Source organism: Dipodomys merriami, unplaced genomic scaffold (genome assembly GCF_024711535.1).
Source record: "Dipodomys merriami isolate MVZ:Mamm:240054 unplaced genomic scaffold, mDipMer1.0.p SCAF_2906, whole genome shotgun sequence".
Lineage (NCBI taxonomy): Eukaryota > Metazoa > Chordata > Mammalia > Rodentia > Heteromyidae > Dipodomys > Dipodomys merriami.
The window spans coordinates 3,866-28,539 of record NW_027204389.1 but is presented as its reverse complement, the minus strand read 5'-3'; the positions used below and the strand labels follow the sequence as shown (position 1 = coordinate 28,539).

At 42.3% G+C, this 24,674-nt stretch overlaps 1 protein-coding gene across 7 annotated transcripts; it reads right to left on the bottom strand.

Moving 5' to 3' along the window:
* Positions 1-310: 310 nt before the first annotated feature.
* LOC138839057 (endogenous retrovirus group K member 18 Env polyprotein-like) lies at positions 311-24,674 on the bottom strand. 7 transcript variants are annotated; one of them, XM_070038712.1, is made up of 8 exons: positions 24,569-24,674; positions 24,141-24,252; positions 21,143-21,220; positions 20,775-20,878; positions 12,894-12,979; positions 7,038-7,122; positions 3,351-3,571; positions 311-2,264 (listed from the first exon to the last, which is right to left on the bottom strand). In XM_070038712.1, exons 6-8 carry the CDS (start codon positions 7,103-7,105, stop codon positions 1,969-1,971), a joined length of 585 nt encoding a protein of 194 aa, XP_069894813.1. In that variant the 5' UTR covers positions 7,106-7,122; positions 12,894-12,979; positions 20,775-20,878; positions 21,143-21,220; positions 24,141-24,252; positions 24,569-24,674; the 3' UTR covers positions 311-1,968. The 7 variants fall into 7 exon arrangements, 4 of the variants coding, with proteins under 4 accessions (XP_069894813.1, XP_069894814.1, XP_069894815.1 ...); XM_070038713.1 differs by lacking the exons at positions 20,775-20,878; positions 24,141-24,252; XM_070038714.1 differs by lacking the exons at positions 20,775-20,878; positions 21,143-21,220; positions 24,141-24,252; positions 24,569-24,674 and adding an exon at positions 13,881-14,118.

The window sequence follows — 24,674 nt, the reverse complement described above, 5'->3', positions numbered from 1 at the left end:
CCAAGTAGATGGTACTACAGGAGTGATCTATTATGCTTAGCCTTTAAAATGATCACTTAGAGCTGGGCACAAGTGGCTCCTGCCTGTAATCCTAGCCACTCAGGAAGCTGAGATCTGAGGATCGAGATTCAAATCCAACCAGTGCAGGAAAGACCATGAGACTCTTATCTCCAATAAACCACCAGAAAACCTAAGTGGTCCTGTGGCTCAAGTGGTAGAGTGCTAGCCTTTAGCTGAAGAGCTAAGGGACAGCAGTACCCCGGCCAAGAGTTCAAGTCCCAAGACAGACAAAAAAAATCACTTAGGAAGATAAAAGAAAAACTCCTGAATTCTCACATTTATTTAAATAGCGGCTGCCAGTCATATTTCATAAAGCACTTATGGGGCCCATGAAGTCTTTTATTTTTAAAATACAATAAAATAGTACTAGAGCAGTTGGGATATTGTTCTGCCAGTAACACAACTGTAAGAGCCTCGGAGGGAGCAAGCAAGCCGGCTACAGGCCAGCTCCACCGCCGCTTCTTCTGAGCAGCAAGCAGCCATGACTGGGGCACAGGCTCCTCAGGCCAGACCCTGCAGGCAGGGCAGCCCCTCCAAATCCCTCCAGTGGCTGACCTCAGGCCTCAAAGGCTCCAGCGCCGAGCTTCCTGGGCTCATCCCTAGGCTGGAGGTGCAGTGTGAAACAGCAAAGGAGCCAGCGAGACTCCTCCAGTGTCAGGGCAACCAGGCAGGAGTGGAGCCAAATGGCCAAACTTGCAGCAGCGACTGCAGCAGTTGTTGCTGCCTCGTGCAGCATGGGCCAGGGCTCCTGCAGCTGCTCAGGCACAGCCAGAGGTGGAGAAAAACTCCAGGACTGACACAGCCCCCTTCCACCCAATCTGCCTAAGATCTGGGAGCTGGAGTGGGAGCAGAAGGAGAGGGGTTCATATGGGTGTTGGAGGCATAGGCCTGCAAAACCCCATTTGAGCACCTGTGTGCCCTGAGGGTGGATACAGACATGCATCCCTTCCTTCCAATTTATTTATTTTTGTTGGTTGTGGGGCTTGAACTCTGGGCCTGGACGCTGTCCCTCAGCTCTTCAGCTGAAAGCAAGTGCCCTACCACCTGAGCCACAGGACCACTACCAATTCTTCTCGGGGAGGAAGGGACACCCTTTCCTCCATGCTGGGCAAAGGTTCTGCCCCGGTGCAAGACTCAGGTAATGGTTTGCTCAAAGTACCATTCGTGCTTCATCTACTTAACCACGTAGAACAATGCCTGGAGACCCCCCCCCCATGTGTAAATCACCTGTGCTTTACCTACTTTTACAACCTTGTTTAGTGGAACTGCTCCACATTTGTTGACAAGGATTAGCTTTTTCTGTTTAAACTCTCATTGTCTGTGCTCCCATAAAACTGTTTAACTCTCTGCCCCTGACTGAAGATTTACTTCTCCTGCTTGTGTGCTGTATATAAGCATGTGATGTTCCAATAAATTTTGTCTATACCCACATGGTGTAGTCCCTTCTTGCCTATACCACACATCGTGTTCCCAGATCCCGTTGTGGAAACAGCAACAGATGGGGTTATGCCGGTTGATGCCTCTGACATCTCCCCCCTTTTTTGTTTTTTAAGTACAACCGTAAGCAAGAGATCCTTTGCAGAAGGGATTTGCAGAAACTATTTTGGAATGTAGACAGCAATATCTTGACAAGACATAATGCAATCAATCCTGTAGAAACACTATGGGTAAAACTGTGCCACCAGGTTCGAGGGTCCAATTGGTTTAGCACAGATGCAATTCCCTCAGCCAGACCTTCATATCCCACCCCAGGGAGTTGTGCCAAGAAAGTCTCAATGACTTCCTGCTGTAACTAGTGGATGTCCCAAGTCAAATTTCCTTGCAAGACTGGCAGGTGGTAGTGAAGTCCCTGCCAAGTAATGTTAGAAGTGTTGAATCAAGTAGGAGTGATGCACAGTTTATTGAGCTCTAATCACACTTGAAGGTTAGCTGTTTCTGCAGATCAATTATCTGGTCTCCCATCCACTGCACCGTGTGTTGCAGGGTGTTCAGACGGGAATCAATGTCCTGTTTAATATTGTGCTGATGAGTCCATAGCTGGTGACAGTCCAGCCACTTCTCTACAAAGTCCTTGGTTTGGATGGAGGAATGCAGGGCCACTCCGGCAGTCGCAGCAGTCATGGTGATAGCAGTCATTTCAAGGATCACAGCTACACTCAGACCCAGGAATCTCCTAGTTCTCTTCAGCAGTTGCTGGAAGACTCCTGTCAACAAACCAACAGTGGGGCTCTCCTGCCAAGGTCGGGTGAGGTTAACAGGCACCCAGACCCCTAAGCGAGATCTTAATATCAGGAGAGACTGAGAAGGCATATTAAAAGAAATAGTATGATTTAAGCATGTAAAGAGTCCAGGCTGCGTGGGTTCTCATTGATTGACACTGTCCCTGTGGGCTAGGACATAGGAAAGTTTAATACAACCCTGTACAGTAAAAGAATGGTTCCTGTAAAATGTATAATTTGCCTCATGGGCCCTAGTAAAGTGACCAATCCAATTCTGAGTTGTATAAAATTGGGTGGCAAGTTTTATAAATGCCACTGCTCAGGCCCTAAGTGTCCCCTGAAGTTTATATGTGGCCTACGAGGCACAAGGCCTCCATCATGTCAGGTGAGCAAGCCAATGGGTTCTACATGATTTATAACTCCATTGTATAGACGTCACCATCAGAAGAATTATTAGTATACCAATCACCAACATGCTTTTCAGAATAATTGGCAATGAAACATCCATGAGGACCTCAATCTATAAATGAGATGTTATCATTATGCTGTATAATCTTTCCTCTAGGGTTTTGACACTGAGACCACTGAATAGAAACATAAACAAAATTCAATAATTAATGTCCTGGCATACTAGGTTAGGTGGTCGCCCAGTCTTATTTGTATAAGAATGATCCTTACCAATAAAATTTAAGGAAATTGTGCTGAATAGCCCCATATGATTGTTGATTTTATCATCAGGCAAGATGTATGCCCATACCTGTCTTCTGGTTGGTAAGCAAGGTGATGTCCCTAAACACAGTGGTAAAGACTCAAATCCTAAGGAAATAATATAAGGTATGCCTTCCTCACCTGGATGAGTAGGGTCTGCATGATCCCATGGTGGAGGAAAATACATGCTGTCATTTGTATACGCCACCGGACCTTGGTCTAGCTAATCCACTAATTTTAACAATGGTCGGTGAGTGACATAGGCCCAATATGCATGTTCACTACTCACTGCAGAAGTATTCACAAGCAGTGCAATCATGGCCAAAACAGATATTCAGGTATTCTAGGGGTTTTTGTACTGACCAGGGTGGCTTCGGTCTTGTGTCAACACCTTATTCTGACCCCATGTTGCTGGGGTCAAGCTGGTTTTCTTAAGATAAGGATGATGGCTTCCTCCAGACTTCAACCTTAGGTCTGCAAATCTGCGTACTAGATGTTCTTCCTCAGGGTTGTGTTGTGTTGTTTTTGCTTCTCTGGAGGTCGGATGAGTCAAAAAGGGACCCAGATGTTGCCAGTAGATCCATCTGGAATGATAGAAACGCTATTTTCACTTATGGGGCATTAGTCTTATTCTTCATTGATTAAATTTTTTAAACCATATGGGAATAGATAGTGAGGTGGTGCTAGAGGGATAAAATGCTTTTCAGCTTTAGTGAAAGGATCACTTTGAGTGAAATTTTAAAAATTTAGAGTAAATAAGGTTAAGGCAAAAGTTCCCTTGGGGATTCCCCTTTTTTGTTTTTTTAATAATTGAAGCTTAAATGTTTTATGGGTGTGTAAACAGTTGGCATTAGTCTACACAGGTTCATTAAAGAAGTTTTACCTAGGGACTAACTTTAGTAAACTCCCCTAATATTTTTCTGATTGTACACTGGCTTTTAGAATATGGTGTGGGGTAGTTTGTCAAGGTGACAACTTTTTACTAATTACATTTTATTCCAAACTAGAGTTTAGGCATAATTTTTTAACTTTTCATAACTGTATGGACCCTTTGGGGGGCGGCTATAGCAGCATAGCCTGTTTAGTACTTTGGTTTGTAAAAGATTTAAATAGTCTAGGATGTTTAAAGGTAAGCTCCATAAGAAGTTCCACTTGTAGGTGTTCAGTGGCAGTTTTGTAATTGACAAACAAGTTATAAAAGCAGACCTAACAGTTAGTGATTACAAATTGCATCAAGGCAAATAGGGTGGTTGAGTCCACACAACTGCCTGTAGACATCCTGGTATCTAGGCTGGAGATGGGGGCATTGCACCCAGCTTCAAGGCCTGGAGGTGGGACAAGTCTTACCTTGAAATCCTAGGAAAACATTACCTCCCCAAATGGGCGAAAGCATTGTTTAGCTCCTCAAATAGCCTAGGTGGGACAGGCAGGCCATCCTTTGGAATACAGATGTTTAGTGTAGCTCCTGGTGCTTAACTCTCTACTTAAGCCCTTATCTTTGAAAATTTAACATTTGGTCTAAATCCTGATATAAATGATCTTTTTAGTAATTATCAGACCACAATTTTGTTTTATTTTGGTGTTTATACCAATGTTTCTCTGCTTACCTGGGACTTATTTGTCTCAGTTAAATTTGAATTTTCTCCTTCCTTGTTCTGATTAATACCCTATCTCTTTACTTTTGATCTGGTCCTAACAATTTCATATTTTATTCTTAAACAAATTTATTTGTTTAGTGTCAGCCCAGAATTTACTGCCAATTAGGGTTTTAAGCACATACAGAGCAGTTTGGATTTAAGCTATTCCCCACAATTCACAACCTCAGCCTTTTACAGCCAACTATTACAAATGGTTGACAAGTTCTTGCCCAGTTATGCATGCTTATAAAGTAGCTTGCCATGACCTCCAGCTCTGATCAATTTTAGAAGAGCCAAACATTATTGCCAAAGTCCCAGGAGTGCCTCTTTCTATGTTAGGGTAAACGCAACCTTGACATTTCCCTTGGTCACTGGACTTGAACTTAGTGCCTGAGTGCTGTTTTTCAGCTCTCCAGTGCAAGGATTGCACTTTGCCACTTCGGACTCCAAAGCAACTCTGCCCGCTTTTTTGGCACTCTGCTGGCTAGTTAGAGATGATAATCTTTCTCTGCCTGGACTGGCTTTGAACTGCAGTTTGTAGATCGCTCACCTTTGGTCCTCAGCTCCACCCTCATCTGGGCCCCCTCCCATTTCTGGAGTTCCCTCCATACAACTGGTCTCTCCCTCTCTCCACCCAGACCCACCTGAACTCCCATCTACCTCACTTCCTTTTCTCTCAGATACTTCTGCTACCAGGATGATGATGGAGGTCATGTGCTCCCTCTTGGGGGAAATATGGCTCCTCTAATAAACCTTGTAATAATCTTTCTCCTTTGCCTGCCTGCCTCTGCATGGTCCCATAGGATGGATGTGTCTGATCCTCTTTCACTGGTGGCTCCATACTGGGATAGGTTCCCCAGTGCATTTGCTCCCCCTGCACTTCAGAAGGGAGTTCAAACAGCTGCCCTGGGACCTATTCTGAGATCCTTCACTCCAGTCACCAGAGGACCATCAAGGTAACTTTCTCCTGACTGAGTGCTCTACCAGCCCATCCAGCCCCACTAATTAATTCCCACTCCAGGGTAAGTGACAAGTTTGTCTGAGGTCAGGGTTTCTGATTCCAATATCAGTGGTAAGGCCACCTGAGCCTTTCTGGGCTAACTGAGCCCCACCCTCACCATCTGACCAAAAACTTGGCCAAGTGCTGGAATTAGCCACTAGAGGCCTACCATGGCCCAAGGACCCACCTTGGACCAACATAAGGACAGTCTCCACTGGTGGGGCCACCACCTATTTAGGAGCCAACCTGCACTGCAGAGGACACTCTACTCTAGGCACATGGCTTCAGGTCACTTACCATGGGAAGGACACTAAATTTCTTTACATTAAGGCCACCTGGCCTTGGAGGGCTGTTGAGTCCCCATCATTAAATTTGGCCCCACATTTAAAACTCCACTTCTGAGAGTGCTTGAGCAAGTAGCTCTCTCTCTCTCTCTCTCTCTCCCTCCCCTTAAACTTTGCCTCTTGCCAAAATTACCTGCTTGTAACCTCTTTCACAAGTATTTCATATGCTAAACGCTTTGGTTAAGCCCTGGAAGAATGTAACCAGTAATTGCTTGTTTCTACTCATTAGATAGAAAATGGGTGAGTTTAAGTCTAAACTCCCTGAAATAAAGGCCAACAAGTTTGGATATTACCAAAAGTGTATTAATCTTCTCTCTAGCATTGAGCAAGTGGTGGATGTGCCAAATTGGCATCTTGGTACTTCAGCTTAGTACTACCCCTTCCTCCTCCCCTGTCCTGTGGTGCCATTATGCTAGGCCAAGTGTATGTTCCTATTGCCTCCTGTTCACTAGGTTTCTTGTTGGCAAAGTTTTGTATTTTAAAATGACCACATGGTTCCATCATAATTAGAAAATTAGTTCCACTAAAATTTCAAAACTTTAAAAGTCTATTTTAAAATCTAAGCACGCTCTATAATCTGTGCACAAACATGTCTGTCTGTGTCTTATTTGACTATATGTAAGTGATTATGGTTTCAAGGTTACTCTGCCTACTAAAAATCTTTGTCAATGGAAGCTGTGAATTAATCTAAATTGCTTTAAAACTTTGTGACCTGACTAAGCCAAAGAAAAAACAGGCAGTTTTAAAAGACCTTGGAAAAGGACTTAAAAAAGACAATGTCCTTTACAAAGTAAATGAAATTGGTAACTAAGTTTGCTGTGAATTATGTCATTCCTATGTCCATTTATGCTAAGAGTTAACTATTGTTCACTGACCATGGCTAGTAAACTAAAGCTAAGGGTTTCATTCTCTGTTTTCTCCCCTGTGTGCCGATCAACTTCAATTAAGATCAAGGGACCAGAGTGACTATGCCCAGTCACAGCTGCCTAAACCAGTGGCACCAGCCTGCAAAAGCCAGTGTAAACCAGGTCTCTAACCAGTATATGTAGAAATATTGCAGGTTACCAACAGGAGGTGCAACAGTCCATACATGTTGGGAGATGCCACAGTCTCTCTCAGACTCTGGCCTTGCTTCATCTCACATGACCAAAAGCCTGTTAATTAAGGGTAAAACACAAGACACATTAGATATTTGGTTCTGTAAATGTTCATCGCCAGAAGTTAGACCATACGGGGTGTATGAGCAAAGGATAGAAATTGATTTCTATACTATTTTACAATTGGAGGTAAATTCCTAAAGGTAACAAAGACTGCAGAAAAAAAATATGGCCACTCTTTCTATTCACTGCCCACAGGACAGCCTACAGGCAAAGAATATACAGCCCAGTGTTTCAATGATGCATTTAAATGCAAATTAAAATAACTTTACAAAAAGGATTTAAAATGACATCCCCCTTGCAAAAATTTGAGAAGTTGTGGGGAGTGGCTGGCCTCCCAGACAAGTTTAAAAGATAAAATTTTCCTAAAGGTTTATTTCAAAGTAAAAAGAAATAGGATTATTCTAGTTTGCCCCTAAAATTTTTTGTAACAGTTGCCGGAAGGCCCACAGTAAAAGATAGGACAAGTTTGTCAAATGTAATTTAATAAGTAAAACCATGCTTATAAAACTACTTCCAGCCGGGCGCTGGTGGCTCACGCCTGTAATCCTAGCTACTCAGGAGGCTGAGATCTGAGGATCACGGTTCAAAGCCAGCCCGGGCAGGAAAGACCGTGAGACTCCTATCTCCAATAAACCACCAGAAAACCGGAAGTGGCTCTGTAGCTCAAGTGGTAGAGCGCTCGCCTTGAGCTGAAGAGCTGAGGGACAGCGCCCAGGCCCAGAGTTCAAGCCCCATGACCGACAAAAAAAAAAAAAAAAAAAAAAAAAACTACTTCCAATGACCATCTTTGTTGCTTTTAATTGGAGTAAAAGTGACTGTTTGTAAAAAAAAAAAAAAAAAAAAAAAAAAAAACTCATTGATCTGCAGTTTGAAGCCAGTCCAGGCACAGGCAGACTAAAGTCCCTGTGAGATTGTCATCTCTAATCTGCCAACAGAGTGCTCAAAGCTGAGTTGTTTTGGAGTTTAAAGTGGCCAAGTGCTAGTCCTGAGCTGGAGAGCTGAGGGACAGCACTCAAACCCTGAGTTCAAGTCCAGCGACTGACCAAGGAAAGTGCCAAAGATGTATTTATCCCAACATAAGAAAGGCACTCCAGGGACCCTGACAATGTTAAAACATCCAGAGGCAATTACAAACAAATGTTTGGATGACAAAAGTGGTATCAGGTCCTGAGTTACTTGAGCTTGGTCCTCCAAAAAATTGATCAAGCCAGAAGGTCATAGAAAGATAAGTTTGTAAACATGCCTATCACCCATGTTGGTCTAACTGGGCAAAACTTTCCAGAGATCTGTGATAGTGGGTAATAAAAGCTAAGATTGTAGAATGTAAATCCCAAAACCCCTGTATCTCCTCAAAGTCCTAATTGGCAGTAACTTTTGAGCTGGTTAAATTCATCTGTTGAAAAGCTTGTAGAGCTGAGATTATGTTCCTATTGAGATCTGTCTAAAGGCCTACATAGGTAGGCATTCCTCTGCCAGACAGAAAATGCTTTTATAAACCAGGGTGTTAAACAGGCTATGCTGCTGTAGCCCAAGAAAAGGCCTGTACATTTGTTATAGGTTAAATGTTGTCTATAAGCCACTTTAAGCAGGCTACCCAGAGGCAGTGGGTCATAGAGTGCCAATCAGTCTCAGGTTAAAAGCATCTACTGGGCTTTCTTTTAAAAATCTCTGACAAGTAATTGTTAGTCAATTGTGAACAAGTTATAGGTAACCTCCATTTCATTGATCTCCTTGTTGCTTTAACTGGAAATAAAAAGAGCTTTTGTAAGAAAGTTCAAAGCCATCCTGGGCACACAAAAAAAAATCCTTCTAAAACTCCATCTCCCTACTAATCAGCACAGAACCAGGACTATCCAGCCAAAGGCTGAAAGTGGCATTGTGACTCTAAGTAGTAGAGCATTAGCCTGGAACAGAAGGACTCAGGGACAGTGCCCAGGCCTTGAGTCCAAACTGTAAATGCCAACCGGGACAAGCTATCCCAGGAATGGATGTTGAGACAATGGCCAGGACAAAGTCAGTCCTGACCATGGAAAACCATGGAAAAGAGTAAGAGATGCTACCCTAAATGGAGTCACTTTATGCTTTATGCATTGTTTCTGGCAAAACTGGGGCTTCAGCTTCCACCCCCACTACAAAGGCAGAGGAGGGGTCCCGCAGAGCAGTGGGGACCTCACAGATGAAGTCCTTCAGGGGAGGGGGCCTCACAGAAGAGGCTGCAAAAAGGGGTGTACCTCACTGGGAGGCCGCAGAAGTGAGAGTGCATTGTGGGGAGGCCACAGAAGTGAGAGTGCCTTGTGGGGGAGGCCGCAAAAGAGGGGAGGGCCTCACAGGGGAGACTGCAGAGGAGGGGAAACTGCAAAGGCACAGAGGAGGAGTTTAAACTTAAACTCATCCATACTTTTACCTTCAGTTACAAGGGAGAGGGAAAGAGGGAGAGGGAGAGGGAGAGAGGAAGAGAGGGAGAGAGGGAGAGAGAGAGAGCCAGAGCTATCTGCCCAAGCACTCACAGAAGTGGAGTTTTAAATTTGGGGCAAAATTTGATTGAAGGGCTCAGCAGCCCTCCAAGGCCCAGGTGACCTTAATGTAAAGAAATTTAGTGTCCTACCCATGGTAAGGGACCTGATTCCACGGGTCTATATTAGAGTGTTCTCCACAGTACAGGTTGGCTCCTAAAGGGGGTGGTGGCCTTGCCAGTGGAGAATGTCTTCATGTTTGTCCATTTGCATTCCTTGGGCCATGGAGGAGGGTTCCTTGGGCCAAGGTAGGCCCCTGGCACTTGGCTAAGGTTTGGCTCTGATGAGGGGAAGGGGGGCTCGGTAAGTCACAGAGGCCCAGGTGGCCTTACCACTGAGATATCAGAATCAGAAACCCAGACCTCAGATAAACTGGTCACTTACCCTGGAGTGGGATTTAATTAGCAGTGTTGGATAGGCTGGTAGAGCGCTCAGTCAGGAGAAAGTTACCTTTGTGATCCTCTGGTGACTGGCATATAGGATCTCAGGATGGGTCCCAGGGAAGCTGGTTGAACCTCCTTCCGAAGTGGAGGGAGGATCAAACCCACTGGGGAGCCCATCCCCACAGGGGCGACCAATGTAAGAGGATTAGAAAAAATCCATGCAAGGGGACCATGCAGAAGCAGGAAGGCAAAGGAGAAAGATTATTACAAGGTTTTTTAGAGGACCCATATTTCCCCCAAGAGGGAGCACATGACCTCCATCACTATCCTGGTAGCATGAGGATCTGAGGGAAAAGGAAGTGAGGTAGATGGGAGTCCAGGTGGGTCTGGGCAGAGAGAGGGAGGGGTCAGTTGTATGGAGGGAACTCCAGAAATGGGAGGGGGCCCAGGTGTAGGTGCTCATACTTCGAGCTCATGAATCTACCTGATTCTGGGGCCTGGATGAGTTGCCTTGATCTCTTCTAAGTCATTTACCATATGAGGCTTTTCTGAACTCATACATCACTGCAAATTGCTAGCATTCCTCCCTAGCACATCACTCAATATATTTTTTCCATCATATATTTAAACATATTTATGTGTATACATTCTCTACCCTCCCCCAACCCCACACACAAAGGCATAGACCTTCAAAACAAAGCTTTTCTTTTTTTCCTTGCTACAGTGTCTAGAACCTAATAAACTCAATAGATACAAAAGAGTGAGCTGGGTACTAGTGTCACACATATTCAGGAAACTGAGATCTAGAATCACTTTTTCCATTTATTTCCCATTTTGATTAAAATTTAAGCATTAAAGGAACTTTTAAAGAGAATCAAGACTTCCTTTTTTCTGGAGGTTTCCTTCACTCCCTTTCACCTAGTCCAGCTCAACCTATGTCCCCCTGGGGGCTTTGGCATCCCAGAAAATCCACAGTCCCCCAGACCCCAGTTAAATTCAGAGAGAATCCAGCATTGCCTTTAGTCATGTGGTGGGCAGAGCAGAAAGCATCCACCACGTGTGCTACCCAACACCTCTAATCCACACCAGTGCCACTTCCATACTCCTAGCCACATGAGCAGCATTGTGTCACCGTCGCTTGCACTGGCATAGGCTTCCGTGGTCATCAGGACAGATGTCCTGAGAGTTATTTCATCTGCACAAGGTGCCATTTCCTGGGTCCAGGTATATTGCTGATCTGGGAAATCACTGGCATTGGAGCAAGCCAGGGCTGCTGCAACCGCACTGTAGGATGCATCTCTCTGCAGCAAAACCTGAGGCCCTTCCTTCCTAGACACAATGGAGATCCTAGAAAATTCCCTGCTTGTCCCTAGATGAGTCCATGAATATATCTACAGCCCTCATCTGTCAGAAATGAACAAAGAGTACAGAATTGTTCAAGTCATTTTCCTTCTTCACAGAAGGGTGCACTATCATCCTGGCCCCCCAGAGCGAGGCAGCACACCAAATGGGGGGATCCACTTGGTTTTCATCCCAACCTAGGAATGATATTATCCCTTCTCATGTTGCTAAGGAGTCAGGATCACATCTTTGTAAACAATCGGTTACCAGGGTAATAGGGTCATAGAAGGAAGACAAGTCATTCTAACCATCAGTGGACCATCCCTAGTCAGGAGGCAGTGTACTTTGGGAGGCTATTGCTCAAAAACAAACATCCTTTTTACCTGTTAATGAAACTGCAAATCCACTGCACCTCACCTTTGTCATTACAACAACAACAACAAAAAGAAAAAGAAAAGGGTGTTTTGGATTTTCTTGTCAGGACTGGCTTGAAACCACAATCCTCAGATTTCAACCTCCTGAGTAGTGCCAAGATTTTTTATGAGACAATTCTCTCAAATTAACCACCAAGAAAGAAGCAAAAAGGAATAAAGAAAAGTCCAGGACTTGAGCTGAGGCTCAACTGGAAGATAATGGACAGCACCCATGCCCTGATTTCAAACCTATGACCAGCACATCATGATCATCATGATCATCATCATCATCATCATCATCATCATCATCATCATCATCATCATCATCATCATCATGTGAATAAAAAGACTGTAAGAGCCTATTAAGAATATTAAAATTGAGGGCTGGGAAGGTGGCTCAGTGGTAGAGCTCTTGCCTTGCATGCATGAGGCCCTGGGTTTGATTCCTCAGCACCTTATATCAAAAAAGAAAAAAGCCGGAAGTGGCACTGTGGCTCAAGTGGTAGAGCACTAGCCTTGAGCTGAAGAGCTGAGGATAGCACCCAGGCCCAGAGTTCAAGCCCCATGACCAAACAAAAAAATATTAAAATTGAGTGAGCCAGGCACTTTTTGGTGGCTGACATGTAATGCCAGTTAGGAGCATGAAATCTCAGGATGGTGGTTAAAAGCCCACCTGGGCAGGAAATTCCATGAGGCTCTGATCTCCAACTAACCAGCAAAAATGCCAGAAGTAGAGCTGTGGTTCAAGTGGTAAAGCAACAGCCTTGAATGAAAAAGCAAAATAACAGTGACCAGGCCCAGATACATAGGGTAGGACTACTACTAAGTAATCAATTAAATACAAATACACAAATAAAAATCAGAGTGGAAGATGAGCACAAAAGCCAAGAGAATTGGTGGTTTACACCTGGAGCTCAAGCTACACAAAAGACAGAACTTGAAGATCTGGGTTCCAAGGCAACTGAGGCAGAAAAGTCCCTTAGGAATTTGTGAGTATGTATCAGGTGTGGGTCTTGAACCCAGGGGTTGAAATAGAATTTTTTTTTTCTTAAAGGTAGCATTCTACCACTTCCTTTCTTTGGGGGATGAAATGGAGATAAGTTTTATGGACTTACCTGCCTGGGCTTTCAACCCCAATCCTCAGATTTCAGGTGCTGATACAGTACTCTTATCTTCTATGAGATTTTTTATCTTCCATGAACTGCCAAAAAGTAAAAGAAGCCAGAAGTTGATCTGTGTGGCTCAAGCCACAGAGACTGCTTGCTTTGAGGGAAAATGAACAACAAAATCCCTCATACACAGTGGCCCTGCCCTGGTTTCAAACCCAGGAAGTGACCAGGCCCTATGTTCAAGCCCTAGGACCACCACCACCAGCAACAAAAGAATGACTCAGGGACAGGGACTAGGCCCTGAATACAAAGCCTAGAAACAGCATTAAAAATAAAAGAAAAACAAATTCAGAGACTGTGGCTAGGCTCCAGAGTTCAAGGTCTACAACCAGCACCAGGACGGACACACACACACACACACACACACACACACACACACACACACACACACACACGAAATGAACAATATAATAAGAAGGCAAAAGAAGAAGAGCGAAGTCAATGAAATATTTTTAAGTAGTGGCTCATGCCTATAATCCTAGCTACTGTGGAAGCTGAAATTTTAGGATTGTGGTTCATAATCAACCTGGGCAGGAAGCTCCATGACACTTGGTTTTATGTGTGCTAGTCCTGGGGCCTGAACTTGTGCTGTTTTGCACAAGACTAGAACTATTCTACTTCCAAGCTCTTGGTGATTAATTGGAGATGAGAGTCTCAACAACTTTCCTGCCCTGGCTGGCTTTGAACCACCATCCTCTGATTTTAGAGCCTGGCTAATGTCCCTGTCTTCCCATGAGAATCTTTCTTTTTTTGGGGTTGGTCATGGGGCTTGAACTCGGCCTGCACACTGTCCCTAAGCTCTTCAGCTCAAGGCTAGTGCTCTACCACTTGAGCCACAGGGCCACTTCTGGTTTTCTGGTGATTTAGTGGAGATAATTGTCTCATGGACTTTCCTTCCCAGTCTGGCTTTGAACTGCAATCCTCAGATCTCACCCTCCTGAGTAGTGGCTTACAGGCGTAAGCCACTGGCACTCAGCTTTTTTTTTCTTTTCTTTTTTCTGTTTTATGGGTTGTGGGGCCTGAACTCCAGCTCTGGATGGTGTCCCTTAGCTCTTCAGCTCAAGGCAAGCACTTTACCACTGAGCCACTTCCCAGCTCCTCCATAAGAAACTTATCCCTTATGAATCACCAAATTTGTTTTACAAAGCCAGATGTTGAAATGTGGCTTAAGTTTTAGGACATGGGAGAGACTCCAGCACAGTGACCTTGCCCTGATTTCAGGTTTAGGAACAGTCACCACTCCCTGTGTTCCAGCCCTAGGACCAGAACCAAATAAATAAATAACTCCCCCATTTTCACTGTATTTGATCCCATTTTCACTGTATTTGATGTTGGCGTAATTTGTGAAGGTGAAGGGAAAAAACAAATTGTTTAAATAGGGATACAGCTAGACCGATTGCAACAATGAGATGTATAAGAAATTATTTCAAAAAATGAACTTTACAACTTTTGCCTGGTGGGGGTGGTAGAGAACATTACATAAACAAAGCCATTCATGCAGCTGTTGCTCAAGCTGTTAAAGTATGCTAGCCTTGAGAACAAACAATACAAAAAATTCTTCATTCACAGTGGCCCTGCCCTGACTTCAAGCCTCAGGAGAGTGGCCATGTCATGAGTTGAAGCCCTAGCAACAAAAATGAAAATAAATAAATAAATAAAGCCAGAACTTTATCTGTGGCTCAAGCCATAGAGACTGCTAGTCTTGAGAAAGAAAAGGGAAAAACCTCAGACACAGTGGCTCTGCCCTGATTTTATGACTAGCAAAAGTTAAGGCCCTATGTTCAAGCCCTAGGACCAGCAATGAAGAAAAAAAAAAATACAGCAACAACAAAAACTCTGCAAAAATGCCCAAGTCCTGAGTACAAGCCATAAGAGCATCACCTAAAATAAATGCAGAAAGAAAGAAAAATACATAAAGAGCCACAATTTGAACTGTCTTGAGGTGGGAAGCCTACTAGTCTTGAGAAAAAATTAGGAATAATGACCAGGCCTGGAGTTCAAGTACTATAACAAGCTCAAAAAAAAAAAAAAAAATCTGTTGGGAGCCAAAAGGAGTCTCTCAACATGAAGATAGGCTTGACTATCTCACCAGAACATCTTGTGGCTGAGTTTACAGAACCACTCTCAGAAATCCGACGCTTTCATCCTGCCTTATGCAAATATCCTGCAGCTGCTAATGACCACCCTTTCACCCTGCCCTATGCAAACATCCTGCAGCTGCTATGGCCAATGAAAAAGCTTCCTTAATGGCCAATTTAAAAGCTTCCTTATTCCAAGCATATAAATACCCCAGTGTGAAAAATAAAAATTTGCAGCTTGATCAGAATCCCTGTCTTGCTGTCATTCTTCATGTCTCTTGTCCCTTCATTCCTCTCGTTTAGGTTCATCGCCCTCGTTGACGTCCTGCAGGTTGGGACAAAAATCCACAAAAAAAAAACCTTCAAAACAAAAACCTCAGAAAGAGTGGCCAGCCCTAATAATAAGCTAGATGACCCAAACTTACGAAAAAGAGAAAAAGAATAATAAATTAAGTGAAAAGAAGGACAAAAATATTAGAGCCAATTTAAGATTTTAAAAATATGGTTCACACCTATAATCCTACCTCCTCAAATAGCTGAAATCTGAGCATTTGTGGTTTGAATCCAGCCTGGGCAGGAAAGTAAATGAGAATTCTTTTCATTTATGCTACTCCTGGGCTAAAACTTGAGTTTTACTCAAGGCTAGAGCTCTACTGCTTCCTACCTGTTGCTGGTTAATTGGTGAAAAACGTCTCATTGATTTTCATGCCTAGGATGGCTTTGAACCTTGGCTCTCAACTTTCTTTTTTTTTTCTTTCTTTCTTTATTTTATTTTATTTATTTTTTTTTTGTGAACACACTGTACAGCGGTTTTACAATTACATGGGCAGGTTAATGCGTACATTTCTTATCAAGCATTGCAGCCTCCTCCTTTGTTTACACTACACATCCCTTCCCAGCCTCCCCACCCAACCGCCCACCCAATCCTCCCGGCTTTCCCCCCCACCAACATTGAAAAACTCGTTTTCGACATGACAACTTGTACTTCTCATTGTTGCAACAGGTCTACCTATATCCTTAAACGACTTGTTTTTCCCCATCTCCTACACAAGTTATAATGACATCAAATATAGTGAAAGCAGGGTTATACTGTGGGGGAGGGACATACAAAGCTACAAAGAGATAATCTTATAAATGCGTTAGAAACAAATGCATGAAAGGAAAAAAAACATTAAAATACATATCTAAGGATTCATTTTCATAACATCACATTATCTGACCTTTTCTGCTTGACTCATACATATACTAGATATTGCAAATAATGGAAACCATGGCACCTATGTTTCTTTTGGCCTGGCTTATTTCACTTAATATAATGTTTTCCACGTTTTTCCATTTCCTAACAAATGGGGCAATGTCATCTTTCTGATGGAGGCATAGAATTCCATTGTGTATATATACCACATTTTCTTGATCCATTCATTTACTGAGGGGCATCTGGGTTGGTTCCATATCTTAGCTATGGTAAATAATGCTGCAATAAACATAGTTGTGCTGTTGGCGTTAGTGTGGTCTTGTTTGTAAACATTTGGGTAAATGCCCAAAAATGGGATTGCTGGGTCATAGGGGAGCTCTATGTGAAGTCTTTTGAGGAACCTCCAAAGTGCTTTCCAAAGTGGTTGAACAAGTTTACATTCCCACCAACAATGAAGTAAGGTTCCCTTCTGTCCACATCCCCTCCAGCATCTGTTGTTGTTAGAGTTCTTGATTTTTGCCATTCTAACTGGAGTGAGGTGATATCTCAATGTTGTTTTGATTTGCATTTCTTTTATGGCTAGAGAGGCTGAGCATTTCTTCATGTGTCTATTGGCCATCCTTCTTTCTTCTTCAGAGAAGTTTCTCTTTAAGTCTTTAGCCTACTTGTTTATTGGGCAGTTTTTTCTTTGCAGATTTGTTGTTGGGGGATTTAATTTTTTGAGTTCTAAGTATATTTTAGATATGAGACCCTTGTCTGTTGTATGGCTAGTGAAGATCTTCTCCCAATTAGTGGGCTTTCTATTGATCTTGCTAGCTATGTCCTTTGCCATGCAAAAGATCTGCAACTTCATGCAATCCCATTTGTCCCACCTTTCTTTGATTTTTTGTGTTTCCGGGTCTCTATTCAGAAAATTTCGGCCTGAGCCGAGGAGACCTAGGGTTTCTCCTATTCCATCCTGTAATGTTTTCAAAGTGTCTGCTTTGACTTCGAGGTCTTTGATCCATTTGGAGTTGATTCTGGTGCAAGGTGATATATAAGGATCTAGCTTTAGTTTTCTACAAGTAGTTAACCAATTTTACCAGCACCATTTACTGAAGAGGCTGTCGTTCTTCCATTCTATTGTTTTAGCTCCCTTATCGAAGATTAGATGGCTATAGGTCTGTAGGTTCATTTCTGGGATTTCAATTCTATTCCATTGGTCCTGATATCTGTTCTTATGCCAATACCAAGCTGTCTGGATAGTCATCTTGGCTTCCTGTAGTTCTTTTTTCCTTTCTGTCTTTTTTGACAGTTGTGGGGCTTGAACTCAGGACTTGTGTGCTGTCCCTGAGCCTCTTGTACTCAAGCCTTGTGCTCTACCATTTGTGCCATAGCGCCACTTCTGGGTTTTGAGTGGTTAATTGGACATAAGAGTCTCACAAGGACTTTTCTGTCTGGGCTGGCTTCCAACTGAGGTCCTCAGATCTCAGCCTGTTGAGTAGTTAGAGCCATAGAACACTTATCTCATATTTGTTAGGTATGAAAAAAAGAGATAGCCGAGTAAGAACAGCACCATGCACATGCTATTCAGGTAAGGGGTAGTTTTATTCAGTAGACCTGCTGGGACCAGGCAAGGTTGGCACTCCACATGGCTGGGAAAGGCCTTGGAATGAGAGAGAGCTGGGAAAGAGAGGAAAGAGAGAGGAAAGAGCTAGAAAAGAGCAGAGAGAGCAGAGAGAGTCTGGGCCTGGGCTAGGCCTTATCTAGGGTACGGGCAGAGAAAGGTGTGGACACATCAAATTCAGATATGACCTCAGTGGATGCAAATGTGACTTCTTCCAGGTGTCCCAGTTGCCTAGGTAACGCAGTTACTGGGTGGAGACTTTGCTGTGAGGAGTGTGGAGTCTGCTCGCCATCCAGGAGCAGACCTTACAATATTAACAAAAAAAAAAAAAAGATGAGCTATGGCTCAAATTGTAAAACTTCCATCCCAGAGGGGGGAAAAAGCCCAACACCTCAAGAAGACTGGCAGGTCAAGCCCTAGTATCACCATAAAAAAATGAAAACCAGGGCTGGGAAGGTGGCTCAGTGGTAGAGTGCTTGCTTGCTTTGGATGCATGAGGCCCTGGTTCGACTTCTCAACATCACATAAGCAGAAAAAAAAGCTGGAAGTGGTGTTGTGGCTCAAATGGTAGAGGACCAGGAGCTGAAGTGCTGAGGGATAGCACCCAGGCCCAGAGTTCAAGCCCCGTGACCAGCCAAAATAAATAAATAAATAAAAGCCAAATACAAAGAAATAAAAACAACCACCAAAAATAAAAAGGAAGAGTTGTGCACTGGCTAAAGATGTAGTGCCTGCTAACTTGGGGGGAGGGGGGCGGAGGGGGAGAAAGCATGGACACTGGAGACTGGCCAGGCCACTTTGAAGCCCTGGGATTAACACAAAGAATAAAAACAACAACAAAAAGGCAGAAAGTGATCTTTGGCTCAAATAGACTATCAGCTTTAAATCAAAAACAAAAACTAAACAACACTGACCAGGCCCTGTGTTCAAGCCCTAGGTCCAGAACCAAAACATAAGAAAAACCTAGCCAGGTGCCAAAGGGTCACACCAGTAATCCTAGCTACTCATACTCAGGAGGCTGAGTTCTGTGGATCACAGTTTGATGCAAGGAAGGAAAGTCCGAGAAACATAATAGACTACTCAGAAAAAGCTGGAAGTGGTGCTGTGGCTGAAGTGGTAGAGTGTTAGCCTTGAGCAAAAGAAGCTCAGGGACAGGGCCCAGGCAGAAGAGTTCAAGCCCCAAGGTCAGCAAAAATGAACAAAGAAAAAAGAAAGTGAGTAATTAAGCTGTGGCTCAAGGTATGAAGCCTGTTAGCCTGGAGAAAAAAAGGTAAAAAATGTAAACAAAAATATTAAAAAATTATTCCCAGAACCACATGCTCCAGTGCACTTTTCCCTACACCCTTAGTTTGCAGACAACCAGGCCAATGCCCCTGCTATACCCTGTATCTCTATGCCAAAAATTTCAATTATTTGAAAACTGCCTTCCGAGAATTGCCACATAGGGACCACATTGAGAATTATTGACCTCAAAAATATTTATTAACATGATTTCTTTTATTCTTGTGATTTTTCTATGTCATTCTCATCATTACTTCCCTAGCACCTAGCAAATTACCTAGAATAAAAATATAGAGACATATCTGCTTATTGAACATCTACATGTATATTTGGGATAATAAGCTAGTTTATATGGGGTCAACAACACTGAGCATTTTTTACAATGAGCCTCATAGTTTGTAAAAAACAAAAACAAAAACAAAAACAAATAACACAATTTAACCCTCAAGAACTCTACATTTGCTAGTCAGCAGTCACTCATACCTCTCATCCTAGCTACTAAATGGAAGCAGGTGCTTGTGTTGTTAAAAATAGTAATGTTATAAAGGAAAAGCAGAGAATTATTATAGACTATAGGAGATCAAGTATACACAACTATATATAATTCATGATCATGTACTGGTATTAGTACTGGAGAAAAAAATGACAGGGACAGAATTGAGCCAATTGTCAAGACTGAAATATAGACAAAGATTAAGCAAAGTATGGCATTGTGATTAATTTACTGAAGCCGGTAACTACTGTGGCTATGTAATAATGGGACATTTTTATCCTGAGGAGAGCAAGATTAAAATATGTAGGAATAGAGGACTATGATATATACAAGTTAATCTCAAATGTATGTCCACAAAGAGAACATACACACAAATAAGTGATTAAGCGAATGAAGGAAAATGTTAACTATAGTGAATTTTCATAAAAAGCACATAAATACTGTTTATATTCTTTTTATGACTTTTCTTAAATTTGACCATTTTTAAACAATACTAGATTGAATAGTGAAGAGATGCACTTGAACTGCAGAAGATGAGTTCCCGAAGAGTGTTCTGAGAGGGTTTCATGGAGAAAGCAAACATTAGGGGATAAGAATAAAAGATCAAGTGTTAACATATGAAAAATTATGGAAATCCAAACATTCAGACTACAACAATAAAGTACCAAGAGTAAGAAGGTTCACAGACACAGAAAATAACTCAGGGCTACTGTGGGTTGAGGGAAGGCAAGAGGCATGAATGGTTTAATGGTCCAAAATTTTTGTCAAGGGTGATGGATATGTTTGGGATAAGATAAAGGTGATGGTTCTACAATACTGGAAATGTACTGAATGTCACTGAATTGTGGTTATAATAATAAATGTTATTACTATTTCCCTATAAAGAAAAACAATCATCCCATTTTAGAGGCTACTGTTTCCAGGAAACTCTCTGACATTATATACTCACAGGAAACCGTACTCTTTCTTTCTTACATTCAGTAGATTTTAAACATGTATTTCTTTATGTTTTTTTTTTCTTTTTGAGGTCAAACCCTGCTAGCACAGGCAGGCCTGGAACTTTCTGCTACTTTGTTGCTTGAGGAATGTCTTTCTTCTACCCAAGACATTCCATAACAAAATTTATTTTCTAATAACAACAACAACCAAAAAGATCAGTTATTAGGGTCCTTACCCTAGGACTTAGGAGCACACAGGACATCTTGATTATATCAGTTCCCTCTGTCCAGAGAGCATTGTGTGCCTGGGGCTTACTGGTTTACAGAATGTCTCCTGAGCCTGGGAAAGATAGGTATAAAAGGAAAAAGCATCCCATGTCCTGTGCATGAGCAGGCAATGGAATATATGTTGTATTAAATATTTCTCTGGATATAGAACCTCTCTGCCCACTCTGACCTTGGATATGAACATAGCTCACAAGTCATCAACAAAGAGAAAGGCTTTTGCTCTTACTTCCATATTGTAAATGGTTACTATCTCAGTTTTTATTCACTGAAGTGTCACAAATAAATGAATCACAATCACCAAGAAGTAATAACTTACCCTGGCCAGTTTGTCTGGTTTGCAGGAGATGTGTTGGGAAAAACATCTCTGTTATCTCTTCAGAAAAATCTTCATCCCCTGAAAAAAACAAAGTTTTACATGAAAAACATTCCAGAAAAACTGCTGAGGATCACAAGAAAGGTGAGAAGGAAGAGGAGTGAAGGCAGCAGAAGTATGCATAACAATTTAATGAGCATGGAATATGAGTGCTTATAGAATTTTTTCCTTTCCTTCTCAAGTTTTTATGATGCATTGTTATCATTATCCATTCTTTCACTATTAAACTTAAATGTCCAATTAAGACAAACATTTCTGAGACTTTTCTTCCACCACTGGTTAAGCTGAAGCTACAGGCGTTAGGGATAATAATAATCACTCGGCCTTCTGAGATTTCTGGGCAGACTTTGTGGCCTTGCCAGCTCCTGCAGACTTCTTGTCCACATCTTTGATGCCACACACAGCAACTGTCTCCTATCACAAACAGCAAGATGACCCAAAGGAGGATAGTCAGAGAAGCTCTCCACATACACAAGGCTTGCTGGAACCATATGAACCATGACAGCATCACTAGACTTCAGGAATTTAGGACTAGCTTCCAACTTCTTACAAGATCTCTGTTCAAGTTTCTCTTTCCAGTCAGTAAACTTGCAAGCAATTTACGCTGAATGACAATCCAGGACAGAGGCATAGTTAGCACTGATTTGGCCTGGATGGTTCAGGAAGGTCACCTGAGCAGTGAAGCTAAATGCTTCCTTGGGTGGATCATTCTTGTTGTCATCACCCACGTTGCCACCCCAAACATCTTTGGGTGACATGCTTATAGAATTTTTTTGTGCATAGTATGTCGATAGATGTTCTTAATGGGCTTATAAGAGAGGTGGGCATTATCACACTTTGGCAATAAAGATAATGAAGGCTGGAAGAGGTCAAGAATTTCCACAAGATTTCTTAGCAAAGGTTAGGAGTTAAACCTTGGCCTCCACTCTCAATGCTCTTTGCGTCACATTACAGAAGAATGAATGGAGAGTATGAAGCAGATATTGTATAAAGTAAATGGAATTCAGGGCTGGGAATGTGGCTTAGTAGTAGAGTGTTTGCCTAGCATGCATGAAGCCCTGGGTTTGATTCCTCAGTACCACACAAACAGAAAGAGACAGAAGTGACCCTGTGGCACAAATGGTAGAGCACTAGCCTTCAACACAAAGAGGCTCAGGGACAGAACCCAGGCCCTGAGTTCAAGCCCCAGGACCAGAAAAAAAAGAAAAGAAAAAGAATTTAAAAAATGGAATTCAAGTTTTGGGAAGAGTTTCAGGCAGAGAAAATGAGTGCCAAGATTAGGGGGTGAAAGCATAGCAGGAAGTTTAGTATAATCACAGCATTTAATGTAAACAAAGGAAAAAAGCGACAAAGTAGGATCCAGCAAAGACTAGGCCTTTACATCCTAGTAAGATTTCAAAGTTTCTAACGAAGAGATGAGGAACCACTGAATGATTTTTAGAACAGAGACAAGTAAGATCAAATTTAAATCAAAGGAAGATCATTTTAATGGCTGAGTAGAGAACTGATCAGCACTAATCTAGGAACAAAAAAGGAAGTAAAATTGAGGGAATAATCCATGATCCAAGTGAGCAAGATGATGTTTAAATCAGCGGGAGAAAGGATTAATGTTGGAAGGGTGCTAAGGAAAATGCTATCTTGATGATGGGAAAACAGAACACCTCACTGAAGAAACATGCAAACATATGGGTAAGTCAAGAGCAAACTATAATCAAGACAGCCAAACATACTGTCAGGAAATATTCCTTCTCTCTTTACACACCTAAATCCTATCCATTCACTCACTTTGAGACCAGCCAAAGGTTTTAACCTTTAGAATCTATATATTTCTTAATCATCAGTCTATAGCTTAAAGGGCAAATTGTTACTGCTTTATCTGACCATTGTCCCCCAAATTTCCTGGGATTGGTGGGAAGAATGTATCATAGCTCATTTGTGCCTCTCCCTTGGCATTTAAGAGAAAGAATTAAAATGACTTAGCAATCCCAAGTATAAGATGGATTGTGAAGGTGATCTCATTAATACCATCCTTACCAACGTAACTCATTTAAGCAACATTTAACTATATCCTAATATGAATAAAAATCTAAAACCTGACTCGTAGGTTGTCATCCAACTAAATCCTACTGGGTGCAAGAAATTAATCTAAAAACATAATGACATACCTATATCACAAAATATTGACAAAATGATCCAATAGCATGCAGAATTTTTTTCATTTATATTTATCTCATTCTGTTCTAAAAAATTATTTAGTGTATACTTAGAATGTAAATAATATTCCAATATATACATTTAATTTACAATGTTCAGATATACAATGTATTATGTTTGAGTGTTAATAACTTTTTTTTGGTAAGTGTTGAGAACAAAATGAGGCAGGTCACTGCTGTGGCTCATGCCTGTAAACCTAGGTATTTGGGAAGTTGAGAATGGAGGATTATAATTTGAGGTCAGCCTTGGCAGCACAGTTTGTGAGATCCCTTCTCAGCCATAGTCTGTTACATTAATATGTGCTCATCCTCCTACACTAATGTGAGAGTCCAAAATTAAGAGGATCTCAGTTCCAGCCCAGCCTGGGCAGAAAATTTTAGGAGATTCCATCTCAACAGAGAGGCTGGACACAGTGGCAAGTGTCTGTGATCCTAACAATGACAGGAAGACTGAAATCGGTAATTGTAGTTCAGGCATGCATCCAGGCAGGAAACCATACTCTCCCTGAAAACAGTCAAGGGAAAGCAGGGCCCAAGGCATGGCTCAGTGGTAGAGTGTCTGCTTACTAAGTTTGAGTGAGCTGAGCTCAAACCCCAGTACCATCATAACAAAGGAAAACAATGGTGGAAGATCACTACCAAATACTTTCCACAGAATTAAGTATATATTGGGCAGGAGTGTGGCCCAGTATTAGGCTAGGGATGTAACTCCATGGTAGAGTACTTGCCTGAGGCTTTGCATTTGGTGACTGGCATTGAGATGAGGAGAAGTTGCATCGAAAGTATGTAGGATGGTGCTGGTGGCTCACGACAATAATCAGCTACTCAGGAGGCTGAGACCTGGAGAATGGACGTTTAAAGCCAGCCAGGCAGAAAATTCTGTTTAGATCTATCTCCACTTAGCAAGAAAAAGACAGACTGGTGTCGTGGTTCAGATTAGTAAGACATCAGCTGAGTTCAAGCTGTGGTCCTGGCACCAAAAACAACAATAACAAAATAAATAAATAAAGGAATAAAGTGTGGGCATTGGAGGGACTTTGGAGAAAGGCAGGACTCTCCCAAAATCGGAAGACATATTCTTAGGCAAAGGGATGGCAAGGACCAAGAATGCTGATAGAAAAAGATGACCAACACTACCACAACAGCAGGTTCCTACCTTTATCCCCGTCAGCTACTTCCATTTTTTCAGTACTTCATTGAGATATCATTAAATGCCAACATCACTGCTGAATTCTCAACAAATATCACTGAGGAGGGCTGGC

Excerpts from the sequence above, each read along its gene's own strand:
- LOC138839057 (XM_070038712.1), bottom strand. The coding sequence starts at position 7,105 with ATGAAGCAAGGCCAGAGTCTGAGAGAGACTGTGGCATCTCCCAACATG. Across the intron at positions 3,572-7,037 it reads TATGGACTGTTGCACCTCCT|ATGGATCTACTGGCAACATC; the intron begins GTTGGTAACCTG and ends CTATCATTCCAG. Across the intron at positions 2,265-3,350 it reads ACAAGACCGAAGCCACCCTG|GAGTCTTCCAGCAACTGCTG; the intron begins GTCAGTACAAAA and ends GTTTGTTGACAG.